General features: G+C 45.9%; 1 protein-coding gene across 1 annotated transcript; it reads left to right on the top strand.

Annotated features, from left to right (window-relative positions):
• Positions 1-10,045: 10,045 nt before the first annotated feature.
• On the top strand, positions 10,046-13,523 carry LOC143649856 (uncharacterized). The gene is made up of 2 exons (XM_077119903.1): positions 10,046-10,323; positions 11,746-13,523. The coding sequence occupies exon 2, from the start codon at positions 11,958-11,960 to the stop codon at positions 12,861-12,863; it is 906 nt and encodes a 301-aa protein (XP_076976018.1). The 5' UTR covers positions 10,046-10,323; positions 11,746-11,957; the 3' UTR covers positions 12,864-13,523.
• Positions 13,524-13,907: the final 384 nt, after the last annotated feature.

Genomic DNA, 13,907 nt, shown 5'->3' with positions numbered 1-13,907 from the left:
GATGGCTGCGTGGGGTAGGAGGGGCTAGAGCCAGGAGAAGAAGGAATGACTTATGGTTGCTGTCTACACAGGCAGGCCCTGGCTACTGAAATTGGCTTTGTCACTACCTCGGTTGGTTGATGCCTCAACTAATGTAGAAAGATGAAGTGGGGGTCTCCATCAGGGGCTGAGATCTTCTGAGGGGAAGATCACTAGCAAGCATAATTCCTCTCTGGTATAGCATTTACACCCATGACAGGGACTGGTGGACATCGTGGTTCAGGAGAAAAGCAGAGGCAGCGTCAGGGCAGGATGTGAGTGGCCATGGGCAAACCCACAGCTATTATTTGCTGCTTTCCTTGGCCCCCTCGCCTGTCCTCAGAGAAGTTGGCTTGTTCAATAAGCTTAATGACACGGTGGGAGATGGTATTTCCAAACAGTGAGAGAGCTGGGTCAGGGTCTCTCTGGTTGCTGACCGAAGCATGTCAGGCAGCCTCACCGGTGGCACAGGGTCCCTATCAGCATGACATACATTTCATGGAAATGCTCTACTTCGGAACTGATGCTCGAATGAACGTACCCATTTCAAAGAGAAGTCCTCCCAGGGACACAGACAAGGGATTAGCTTATAATGCCTCCCAGACTCTAGCTGTGATGTGTGTCCAGTGCCCTGTCTGTTCAATCTCTATTGAACATAGAAGCTAAGTGTGGGCTCTGAAGTAGGATACGGGTTCAAAATCCTAACTCCAGCACTCATTCCCCTGTGTAACCCTGCCAGTTACTTAACCATTCACATCCCCCCTCTATAAAATGCTAACAACAACCCAGGTAGCGTGGCTATAAAAATTTAAAGAGGTACTACTGCATATAAAGATTTCAGCACGGTGCCTGGTACTTCGGAAACGCTCAATCAGCATAAGCTGTTGGAGTTGGGGTTGTGGAGTCGCTCTCTTCTCCATTTCTATTATTCTGTCTCTTTAGGTCTGTGCCTCTGTCCCCACATATACATCATTAAGTCTTTCTCTGTGTCTGTCTCTATCCTGGTCTTTGTCAGTTTGTCTCTGTTTTCAGAGTCCTCTCTCCTCTGAGCTCTCTGGGTCTTCACTTCTGCCCCTGTCTCTCTCCTTGGCTATTCAGTATTTCCTGGGAGGCTAGGCTCATTTTCCATTCCCTGGACTTGCAGCATTAACGTATCAGAGGGTTTTCAACTCCAGTGTAGGGAAAACAAATGTTCCTGCATGATGATCACCATAGCTTTGGTGAAGCTCCAGCTGCGAAATCCGGACTTTACTACTGTAATTATCCCTCCTGAAACTGTTCCAACGTGGCTGGGCTGGCAGAGTGACATGTCAGTCAGGAGCCAAATGCCACGTCGCCATTGGACACGGAGAAGCTGCCCAGCCCCCCTGCTGGGCACTAAAAATAGGCATCAGGGGGCTGTGGCTGTGCAGAGCAGGAGGCGAGCTAAAAATAATCTTTTACAGATGCAGGCGGGTGGATCTGGGCTGCAGGAACCCTGGGGTCCAATGGGGAGGGAGGACCGCAGGCAAGGGTCAGCGGTCAGCAGGTCCATCAGCGACTTGGGAGGGTGCTCCAGAGGGGGCCACAGAGGCCCGCGGAGCACACAGATGATTTATGGGCAGCACTCTCAGGGCAAGAGGAGAACAAGGTGACCAGTGCACTCCCGGGTACACCCAGGGCTTCTTTAGCTTTTGATTCCCCACCCTGGCCTCCTCCTCTGTTCTGCTCTAAAACTACAACTCTCTTCACTCTTCATTTCCTAACTCTTCTCTCCAATGCCTTGATGAATCCTCATCCCCAGAAGGATGAGGTTTCTTGCACTGTCCCCTGAGACCCCAAACATCCAGCCATCAGGAGCTACTATCCCCTCCAGGTGGAAAGATGGAAATGTATCTTCAATGGCCACTTACTTTGTGCCAATCCCAGCAATTCTGTGAGGTCAGTAGAATTAGTTTCTTCATCTTACAGATGAGGAAATTGAGGCTACCCTCAGGGGATACTTGGCAATGTTGGAGACAGTTGTGGTTTCATAATTGGCAAGGGATGAGGGGCCTCTAGTGGGTAGAGGCCAGGGACACTAAACAGCCTAAAGTGCCCAGAGAGTCTTCCCTCCCCAACAAAGGATGTCAAGTCATGCTGCAGCAGTGCTTCAATCCCAGTGATTGTCAAACTTTGTTGCGCATCAGAATTACCTGGAGCTTGTTAAAATCAGATTCTAGAGCCCCTTCCCCAGACACTGGGTCTGTGGGTACGTGGGAAGCTGCGTTTTTTAATGCAATTTTATTGAGATATATTCACACACCATACAAACCATCCAAAATACACAGTCAATGGTTCACAGTATCATCACACAGCTGTGCATACAACCCCAAGGAAGTTGCATTTTAGCCAGCTCTCCTTGCCTCCCTCTACCCTCCTATGCACTCACCCATCTCCCGGAGATTCTATTTTAGGTCTTCTGAGAACCACACTTCAAAATACTTTCTAAAAAAAAGTTGCAAATTTGCAGGTTCCAGGTGCCCAGCAGCTTGGAATATTCAAGGTGAGCACTTGGAGAACATTCCCAAATAAGGAAACACACACACACGCACACACCTTAGAGGCACCATGGAGTTTCACAAAATGCAAAACTCCCATGGCCTATAGCACCCATTTTGTGGCCTCTTTCACCTGCATGCTAATTACCTAGCAAAGTATTCACCTTGGCCTTTGGGTACCGGAGGTATAAATCAGTGTGCCTTGTACCCAACTCTTCTTTTGATACAGATGAGCTCAATGCATTGCACAGATGGGACCGTTTGGATTAGCAGCTGAAGTAAGAATGAGTGAAACCGCAGGTGCTTTGTCATGATTAATATGCAGGCAGGTTTGGAACTGGAATAGTACCAGGGAACATCATGCCTGAAAGGGAGGCAGAGCAATATGAATTGACTGAAGACAAAGGGAAAACAAATGGAAAGTGACAAGCGCGAAGGGGAGCGGCAAGAACTAATGGGCTGAGTAACTAAGAATCCCAACAAGCCCATCACCTGTCCTGCCCACTTGGCTCTTTCTTCCCCATCATCGGGGAAACATCCCTAGGACTAAGCACCCTAAGCATCTGGATGGATGGTGCTCTCTGCACCATGCCAATTACAGCTCCCCTATTGTTATCAATTTGGTTCAACAGATGTTCACCTTAGACAGGGAAGACAAATGAGACACCATTGCAGAAAAGGAAAGCCACTTGTTCTGAGCATAGGAAAGTTTATTAAAAGAATTACAATTAAGACAGTGAGCAGTGGTCTGGAGACAGTCCAGCCTGGGCCAGGAATAAAGACGTCTTCCTTACTTCCTTCTTCTAAGAGCAAGAGACTTTGTTGACCCTGGTGGAGAGCATTCTCCACCCAGGCCACTAGAGAATCAGTGATTAAAGGTTTAAGGTTGGGGAAAGGGGTTTGGTCTGAAGCTTGAGTTGGTAGAAGCTTCACCTTTTTCTCTCCTGTTCAGAATGCAGAGGCTTGGGGGGTGCATTAAGATTTCAATTATGGACTTGGGAGTGTTATTGGGTAGAAACTGGTGTCCCCCAGACTTGAGAAGAAAATGAGTTTATATCCACAGGAAGAATAAATATTTTTTAAGCTTTTTTTTCTATCGTATGGTATAACATATACAAAGGAAAGAAACATAAAAGCAATAGGTTCCAAAGCACTCTTCAACAAATGGTTACAGGACAGATCCAAGAGTTTGTCATGGGCTACCACATGATCCTTTCATATTTTTCCTTCTAGCTTCTCCACAATATAGGAGGCTAGAGGGTTTAAATATTTTTTTTATCATCACAATTGACTTTGTTCCTTTTTTGTGTATGAAAATTAACATGTATACAAAAAAGCTGTAAATCTCAAAGTACAGCACCACAATTAGTTGTAGAACATATTTCAGAGTTTGACATGGGTTAGAATTTCACAATTTTAGATTTTTACTTCCAGCTGCTCTAAAATACTGGAGTCTAAAAAAGATATCAATTTAATGTTTCAGCATTTACATTCATTTCTTAAATCCTATCTTCTATGTATAACTCCACCATCACTATTGATCTTTCCATATCTCTCTTTAGGGGTGTTTGGGCTATGACAATTCTAAATTTCTTATGTTGGAAGGGTCTGTCACTATTATGGGGTAGGGAGTTGGAACTATCTGATGTTCTGGGGAGGTTGGATTAGGTTTCAGGACTTGTCTGGACCAGAGACCCATCTGGAGATTGTAGGTTTCTGGAAAGTTACTCTAGTGCATGTAACCTAAAGGTGTTCTTTAGGATTGGCTGGAATGGTCCTGGATGGGGGTTGGCAGGTTACGATAGGTAGCAAGGTCTAACTGAAGCTTGCATAACAGCAACCCCCAGAGTAGCCTCTCAACTCTATTTGAACACTCTCTGCCACTGATACTTTATTCATTATACTTCTTTTCCCTCATTTGGTCAGGATGGGATTGTTGATCCCACATTGCCAGGTCTCAGTTCATCCCTGGGAGTCATCTCCCACGTCACCAGGGGGACTTTCACCCCTAGATGTCATGTCCCACATAGTGGGGAGGGCAATGATTCCCCTTGCAGAGCTGGGCTTAGAGAGACTGAGGCCACATCTGAGCAACAAAAGAGGTCCTCCAGAAGTAATTCTTAGGCATGTCTTTAGGTAGTCTAAGTTTCTCTACTATCTGCATAATCTTCACAGAGTAAGCTTCATGATTGAGGGCATGGCCTATTGATTTGGGTGTCCCTAATGTTTGACATGGTATCAGAGATTCCCTGATGGTAAGGTTCAATCCATATTCTTTCTCCCCTCCCTCAGGAGAATTTGCCAATACTTTTTGATTATCCACTTAATATACTCTAAGGTGTTTCCAGGCATTACAATAATCTATACAGGATTAAAGGACCTCTTTCTTATTCTGGGCTCCCTGTGTTTCAATTGTTCAAATGAGTATGCAGATGGGTTGAATTAGATTATGTACTGCAGAAAATTTCAGTTCCAGATCAAATAAACCTTTCTTCCATTGGCCTCAAAGAGTATGTGTGGTTCTAAAATAAAGCCACTGTCTTCCTTACCCCTATGTTCTGAGTAACTTTAAACCCAACCTGTTTGGCTTTGTTCTTTTTTTTTTTTTTTTTAATTTTTTTATTAATCAAAAAAAAAGAGAAAAGAAATTAACACAACATTTAGAAATCATTCCATTCTACAAATGCACTCAGTAATTCTTAGTATCATCACATAGATGTATGATCATCATTTCTTAGTACATTTGCATCGATTTAGGAAAAGAACTAGCAAAACAGCAGAAAAAGATATAGAATGTTAATATAGAGAAGAGAACTAAAATAATAATACTAATAATATATATATATAAAGGAAAAAGAAAAAAAACAAAAACAAAAGATACAAACACACAAACAAACAAACAAAAAAACATATTTCAGGTGCAGCTTCATTCAGTGTTCCAACCTAGTTACATTACACTTAGGTATTATTGTGCTGTCCATTTTTGAGTTTTGTATCTAGTCCTGTTGCACAGTCTGTATCCCTTCAGCTCCAATTACCCATTATCTTACCCTATTTCTAACTCCTGCTGGTCTCTGTTACCAATGATATATTCCAAGCTGATTCTCGAATGTCGGTTCACATCAGTGGGACCTTACAGTATTTGTCCTTTAGTTTTGGGCTAGACTCACTCAGCATAATGTTCTCTAGGTCCATCCATGTTACTACATGCTTCATAAGTTTAGTCTGTCTTAAAGCTGCATAATATTCCATCGTAGGTATACGCCACAGTTTGTTTAGCCACTCGTCTGTTGATGGACATTTTGGCTGCTTCCATCTCTTTGCAATTGTAGATAATGCTGCTATAAACACTGGTGTGCAATGTCCGTCTGTGTCTTTGCCCTTAAGTCCCTTGAGTAGATACCTAGCAGTGGTATTGCTGGGTCGTAATCCATTCTGCCATTCTATGTCTTTTGATTGGGAAATTCAGTCCATTAACTTTTAGTATTATTACTGTTTGGATAATATTTTCCTCTATCATTTTGGCTTTTGTATTATATATATCATATCTGATTTTCCTTCTTTCTACACTTTACTCCATACCTCTCTCTTCTGTCTTTTCGTATCTGACTCTAGTGCTCCCTTTAGTATTTTTCTTGCAGAGTTGGTCTCTTGGTCACAAATTCTCTCAGTGACTTTTTGTCTATAAATGTTTTAATTTCTCCTTCATTTTTGAAGGACAATTTTGCTGGATATAGGAGTCTTGGTTGGCAGTTTTTCTCTTTTAGTAATTTAAATATATCATCCCACTGTCTTCTAGCTTCCATGGTTTCTGCTGAGAAATCTACACATAGTCTTATTGGGTTTCCCTTGTATGTGACAGATTGTTTTTCTCTTGCTGCTTTCAAGATCCTCTCTTTCTCTTTGACCTCTGACATTCTAACTAGTAAGTGTCTTGGAGAACGCCTATTTGGGTCTATTCTCTTTGGGGTGCGCTGCACTTCTTGGATCTGCAAATTTAGGTCTTTCATAAGAATTGGGATATTTTCAGTGATAATTTCTTCCATTAGTTTTTCTCCTCCTTTTCCCTTCTCTTCTCCTTCTGGGACACCCACAACACGTATATTTGTGCGCTTCATATTGTCATTCAGTTCCCTGATCCCCTGCTCAAGTTTTTCCATTCTTTTCCCTATAGTTTCTGTTTCTTTTTGGAATTCAGATGTTCCATCCTCCAGTTCACTAATTGTAGCTTCTGTCTCTTTAGATCTTACCATTGTAGGTATCCATTGTTTTTTCCATTTTTTCTTCTTTGTCCTTCACTCCCATAAGTTCTGTGATTTGTTTTTTCAGATTTTCTATTTCTTCTTTTTGTTCAGCCCATGTCTTCTTCATGTCCTCCCTCAATTTATTGATTTGGTTTTTGAAGAGTTTTTCCATTTCTGTTTGTATATTCAGCATTAGTTGTCTCAGCTCCTGTATCTCATTTGAACTATTGGTTTGTTCCTTTGACTGGGCCATATCTTCAATTTTCCGAGCGTCATCCATTATTTTCTGCTGGTGTCTGGGCATTTGATCAGATTTCCCTGGGTGTGGGACCCAGCTGGTTGAAAGCTTTTTCTGTGAAATCTCTGGGCTCTGTTTTTCTTTTCCTGCCCAGTAGGTGGCGCTCATGGCGCTTGTCTGTCTGCACGGCAGTCAGCCCGGGAAACCGCGCGTGGAGGCAGGGGTCGCTGGCTGCCGCGGCTTGGGAGAGTGCCGGTCCTAATTGCCCAGCTGGCCCGAAACGCCAAGCGTGACGGGAGGGCCCCGCTATCCAATGTTCCCAGTCAGACCGGGGAGCTACGTGCGTGGAGGGGACCCCAGTCGCCAGCCGCCCCGGCCGGGAAAACGCGCGCCCCTCGGGTATCTCACCGCAGCAGATTCTCCCTGCCCGTTCAGCTGTTCCAGAATGGGGTACGCTGTCTTTTTGGTCTCTGTCATGACTCCAGGAGCTGTTTCGTATTGTTTCTGTTTCTTTAGTTGCTTTTCTGGAGGAGGAACTAAGACCTGCGCGTCTTACTAAGCCGCCATCTTCTCCGGAAGTCCTGGCTTTGTTCTTATCTCTAAATATCAGGATATATGTATAAATCAGCCTCTCAAAATCCAGAAATAATAATCACCACACCGGACCTACTGTGTCTGTTCTAGAAACTTCAATCTGGGCCCGTTTTCTTTTAAGCATTTTTTTTTTTCTTTCTTTTAAGCATTTTCTAAAGGTGACCATACCATTGTTATTCTTTCATTTCTGGATAATTTTGTCTCACCACCTGTCCCACATGTTCATTCACATTGTTGCATGCCTCACGACTTTGTGCCTTTTTGTACCAGCACAAACTTCGTTCATAAGTATGTACCATCGTTCGCCAATCTACTTCTCCACCAGTGCATCCTTCAGCTACCTGCATTCATTGGTCATCATGTAGAGGGCCCACAGTCCACAGTCCATCAACATTCTCAATTTTAGATAATTTCATTGTTCCCAAGAGAAAGAAAACCAATAAAAACACCAAATAGGAAATCTAAACCTCTTCTTAACTCTTGTCCCTCCCCCCATTATTTGCCTCTGCTGTTGCTGTGGTGGTGCTGATGGTTTCCTTTTGAACACAGCTCATAGCATGCAATAGCAGATTTCCCCCCGTACCCTGGACTTAAATACTCTATACAACAATCACATCTTTGAAGCAATTCTTGTGAGAATTAATTCATATTTCTAGTGCGAATCACTGGGATATGTAGGTCTATACAACCCCTTTCAATCTAGTTTATCTTCAATATGGTAATATTAGTTATACACCCAGGAGAGAATCACCTTCGTTTCTCTATTCCCTTGCATTGGAGTTCAACCTCATTAGCTAACGGTTCACCCATCTCTGGCTTCTATGTATCTCTATATCCCCTATATTCTGTACTATAAGCCTCTGATTATACCTTTATGCTGGTCATAGAAGTGGGATCATACAGTGTCTATCCTTTTGTGTCTGGCTAATTTCTCTCAGCATTATGTCCTCAAGGCTCATCCATCTGGTCATGTGCTTCAGGACATCATTTCATCTTACTGCTGCATAATATTCCATTGTATGTATATGCCACATTTTGCTGATCCACTTGTCTGTTGATTGACATTTGGTTTGTTTCCATCTTTTGGCAATTGTGCATAATGCTGTTATGAACATCAGTGTGCAAATGTCTGTTTGTGTCATTGCTTTCATCTCTTCTGGGTATATACCAAGTAGTGCTATTGTTGGGTCATAGGGCAACTCGATATTTAGTTTCCTAAGGAACCACCAAATGGTCTTCCATAGTGGCTGCACCATTGTACATTCCCACCAGCAGTGCATTAGTGTCACAATTTCTCCACACCCTCTCCAACATTTATAGTTTCCTGTTTGTTTAATAGCAGCCATTCTTATACATGTGAGGCAGTATCTCATTGTAGTCTTGATCTGCATTTCCCTTATAGCCAATGAAAATGAACATCTCTTCATTTGTTTTTGAGCCATCTGTACTTGCTCTTCAGAAAAACGCCTATTTATATCTTTAGCTCATTTTATAATTGGGTTGTTTGTTCTTTTGTTCTTGAGTTATATGATTTCTTTGTATACACAGGAAATCAAACCTTTGTCTGATATGTGATTTCCAAATATTTTCTTCCTTTGAGTTGGCTGCCTCTTCACCTTTTTGACAAAATCTTTTGAGGTACAGAAGCATTTGATTCTTAAGAGTTCCCATTTATATACTTTTCTTTTGTTTCTTGTGCTTTGGGTGTAAAGTTTAGGAAGCTACCTCCTATTACTAGGTCTTGAAGATGTTCCCCTACATTTTCTTCTAGAAGCTTTATGGTGCTGATTTTTGCACATTAATTTTATATCCCACCACCTTGCTGAATTTTTTTATTAGCTCAGGAAGCTTTACTTTAAATTTCTCAGAATCTTCCAAGTATAGTATCGCATCATTGCAAATAATGAGAGTTTTACTTTTTCTTTTCCAATTTGGATGCTTTTTATTTCTTTGTCCTGCCTGATTGTTCTAGCTAGAATTCCTAGCACAATGTTTACTAACAGTGGTGACAGTGGGCATCCTTGTCTTGTACCTGATCCTAGGGGGAAGCTTTCAGTCTCTCTCCACTGAGTACATTGCAGGCTATTGGTTTTTCATGTATTCCTTTTATCATATTGAGGTACTTACCTTTGATTCCTATCTGTTTTTATCAGAAAAGTATGCTGAATTTTGTCGAATGCTTTTTCAGCATCAATTGTAGAGAGCCGCTTTCCGGGTTTGGCCTAGTGGACATGTTGCAGCCTGCTCTAGAGTTCCCCCCGCCCATCGAGTGAGCCAAGATGGCGCCCGCATCCTGCTTCCGCCTATGACGCATGTATCCGCTTCAACCATTCCCCCAATCACCCCCACACACGTAGTAGTTGTTTATTGGGTACGATCTGTGTATATAAGAACTTACCCGGGTAGAGTGGGGGAGACAACCTGCAGAGAGCCGTGCCTGACGGCCGCAAGGAGGTTGTCCCCCACGGGGTTTCTCCCTGTGTGGAAACTGTATTCGGGAATGAAAGCTTAACCCCAGTAAAGATTAGCACTCGAATCAGCTGTGAGCATTGTGTCCGTGTCTGTTTCCTTTCCCTCTCCTTCCCTCGACGGCGGGGATAATCGGGAGCCAGACGGAACAGCGCCGGACAAGTGGTGGCCCGTACGGGGAACCTTTTCCAGCACCGTGCACGGACTCCGGCCGGCCTTCGCGCCTGATCACCGTGAAGGGGTGAGTGCTTTTTATTACGTGAGGGTTAGGGCCCGTGGGTTCTCAGGCCGCCCCGGGGAAAGGGCTCGATAGACGTCATCGAGCACGCTTGAAGCTAGCGCCGACTGCAAGAATGGGGCAGTCTGAAAGTTCACCCCTATTATCTCCCTTGAAGACACTGTTGAAGCAGAGAGGCATTTTAGTGCGAAAAAGCTCCCTCCTGCGATTTCTTGAGGATGTAGCCACCTTTGCTCCCTGGTTTAAGCACACCGGAGGTCTTACCTTGTCTTGTTGGATAAAGCTCGGTCACGATATCGATCGGGCGCGTAGGACGGGCTTATGCATGGACCCAATCTTAGTCCCCATATGGGAAACCGTCCGCGCGTGTCTTGAGGCAGAGGCCGCGACGGGCCTCGGTCCGACCCTTGTCTTAGAACAAGCCCGAGAAGCATTACGAGAGTCCCGGTCAGCATCCTCCATGGGCGGCTCGTGTAAGGGCAAGCCACTGGAGCCGGATGCTAGCTCAGATACTTCTGACTCAGAGTCAGAGCATTGTGAGAGCGAAGGACCAGATGAGCCCCCACTGATTGATCTAGAGAAGCCCTCACAGCCCTCTGCCCCACCAGCGCCCACAACCGCGCGAAAGCTTCCGGGGAGGAGTTTTAATGCCTCCGCCTTTGATCCCCGCAGCGGACTCCCCCTTGTGGCCGGCTCGGGTAACCTCCATGACCCTCGGTTACAAAACCCGGAAGGGAACCCGGAATTCCCCGAGTGCTGGTCGGAGGAGGGGCCGCTCTGCCTACCTCCGCCGCCCGCGTACGCAGGCCCCCAAGATCATCCACCGTTGGTTAGCAGAAGGAGGCATTTCTGGAAATGGAATCCCTTTAGCGCACTGAGCGCTAGTCAGCCAGCCGCCATGTACCCAGTCATTATCAATCCCTCCGGTAATAATCAATATGAGGGTTATGATTATAAGGTTCTGAAAGAATTAAGACAGGCTGTTCACCAATACGGCCCAAATGCCCCTTTTACCCTAAACATGGTCGAGAACCTCTCTGCCCTACACCATACGCCTGCAGACATATATCAGCTTGCTCGCGCCTGCTTGCCCCCAGGTCGATATATCGACTGGAAGGCGTGGTTTGAGGAATTAGCAGAAGAGCAGGCAGCAAGAAACGCGGCAGTAAGGCGTGGTGGATGGAATGCCGACATGTTACTGGGCAAGGGCGCCCACGCCCAGAATCAGACAGGGTTCCCCCATGTCCCCCCGATTCTATACACGCACCTATACGCCCGGTCTTACTCATATGGGTTTTAGTCGAAACGTGTCAATTTTCACCTTTAATGAGACCTTTCCGCTCACCGATGATACACTCACTTTCTCTTTTGCCAACCTCTCCATTGCTAACTGTTCCACTCGGTCTAACCAGACTTGTCCTACAGGTTGTGGTCGTGTGCCTTCAGGTGTGCTGCTTGAGTTCCTCAATGCGACCGATCTTTCCCTTTCTTGTCAAGGCTTACTGGAAAAAAACGAGACGAAGCGATGCCTCAATCTTACAGGGTTCCGACCCGTCGTGTGTTCGTGTGCTGAAGACTGGGACGCTCCCGACCCCCTCTTCCCCCCATGTGAGCATGACCTTTTTCAGGTAACCACGATGCAGGAGTTTCAGTGGCACCGGTGCATGTCCTCGCCTCGCCCGCGCCGCCTAGGTGATGACTGGTGGGTTTGGTCCACCGACCCTCACGCCTACTCCATCAAGCCCTTGCTGAACTACTCAGAGGGAGCTCAGTGGGCTGACCTCGTCCAATGTCGTCACGCCTTTACTAACCCCTTCACCTCCAAGGTCCAGATTTGGGCACAACAAATGATTTGTAATCCCCTAGGGGCATGTGTCGACCTGCGGTATCTCAACCTTCTGAATGGCACCATCGCCAACACTTCCACGGACGCAGTTGGGAATGCAACTGAGTGCTCCCTCCTCGACGTAGGGAAACATGATAGTACTAACTGTTCCTTTTCTCTGCACAGGGAGACCTGCGTGCAGCCTCCTTTTGCCTTTCTACTCTCCTCGGACCCTACCTTTAATTGTTCCCAAACCCCCTGCACTTTGTCAGGATGCTGGAGTGGGTATCCTGTCTTCGCCATTCTGGTTTACCGCCCCAGTTATGTCTGGGTTCCCGTTAATGCTTCTGACTGGGTTGGCCCAGTCACCCAAACTATCTCTACAAAAAACTTTCAATTCGCTAACCCTGCAATGCCTTCCAGGAATAAGAGGAATGTAAAAAATTGGCTGCTGCGCGTGGGGGGCCTTGCTGCCTCTTTATTCATCCCTGCTGTTGGAGACGCGGTCCTCCACGCCTGGACCTCAGACCAGATCGCCCTAACGATGAACGCTGTCAACAATTTAGCCAATGCTACCCGAGATGCACTGCGGGCCCAGAGTCAACAAATTGACTTAAACTCTCAGGCGATATTGCAGCTTCAGTCTGAAATAGATGAACTAGGACTTGAAATAGACGGACTTTGGAAAGTGGTCCAGGAAATGTGTGACACCCGTTAGATTGTCTTTAAGCTCTGTGTCACCCCGGTCAGAGCCAACATGACCGGAACCTCGGCCAGCGTCAAAGCCTGGTTGCAAAATACTTATCTCCCGAACTTTCGTAATCTCTCTCAGCAGATAGAGACGAGTCTTGATAAGATAGGGAACATTCAGTTAAAACCCGTTACGTTTGACCTGTCTAGTCTCGGGGAGGTAATCAAAGGTTTGTGGAACGGAATCACCTCCTGGTTCTCATGGCCTACCTTGACCACCTGGATTCTTCTGTTTTTCGGGTTATTGGTGGGGCTAGTGGTGGTCAAAAGTCTACTGGAACGGTTGTTTCAATCTCAACAGCAGCTACGTGTTTCTACCATGTTAGCTATGTCTTCCCAGTCAAATGTGGGTGTGCGTCCCTCCTCAATAGATAGCCCGTCTGAATCACCTGGGGCAAAGCTCTTGTCAGCAAGGTTTGTTGCAGGCTCCCTGGCCACTACCCGTGTTTAGCTAGGCACCAGAGGCTGTTAATTTTGCGCGCCTAGCCGCCTCGACGGTGGAGCTGCGGCCGCAGTCCTGGCCAGACTGGGCTTGGCTCTAGCCATTGCACCGAGGCCTCCGCAGCGTTTCCTATGCCTTGGCTGTCGCTCTCATAATCCCCGCTTGACCCAGTTGCGAGGCGAAGCACTGCAGGGAGGAGTCACGTGGTATCCAGTTCACGGACTCTCCGGTCTCTATATGAGGTGAGCATTCTGGTCGGTGCCAGAGGCTCCGTCGTGTGATGACGCGAGCCTAGTCCAGACTCCCCAAAGCACCAAACTATGTTGTGAGCCACTCAGGCCCACGGGAGCACCATCATCAATAGAGACACTGGGTACAAGAATACGGTCTACGGACCATGCCTCTTATAAAAACAAAAAGGGGGAGATGTAGAGAGCCGCTTTCCGGGTTTGGCCTAGTGGACATGTTGCAGCCTGCTCTAGAGTTCCCCCCGCCCATCGAGTGAGCCAAGATGGCGCCCGCATCCTGCTTCCGCCTATGACGCATGTATCCGCTTCAACCATTCCCCCA

The sequence above is a fragment of the Tamandua tetradactyla genome, chromosome 11 (genome assembly GCF_023851605.1).
Source record: "Tamandua tetradactyla isolate mTamTet1 chromosome 11, mTamTet1.pri, whole genome shotgun sequence".
Lineage (NCBI taxonomy): Eukaryota > Metazoa > Chordata > Mammalia > Pilosa > Myrmecophagidae > Tamandua > Tamandua tetradactyla.
Note: the sequence above shows the minus strand (reverse complement) of the source record. Positions and strands in the feature narration are given on the sequence as shown.

Excerpts from the sequence above, each read along its gene's own strand:
- LOC143649856 (XM_077119903.1), top strand. The coding sequence starts at position 11,958 with ATGCAGGAGTTTCAGTGGCACCGGTGCATGTCCTCGCCTCGCCCGCGC.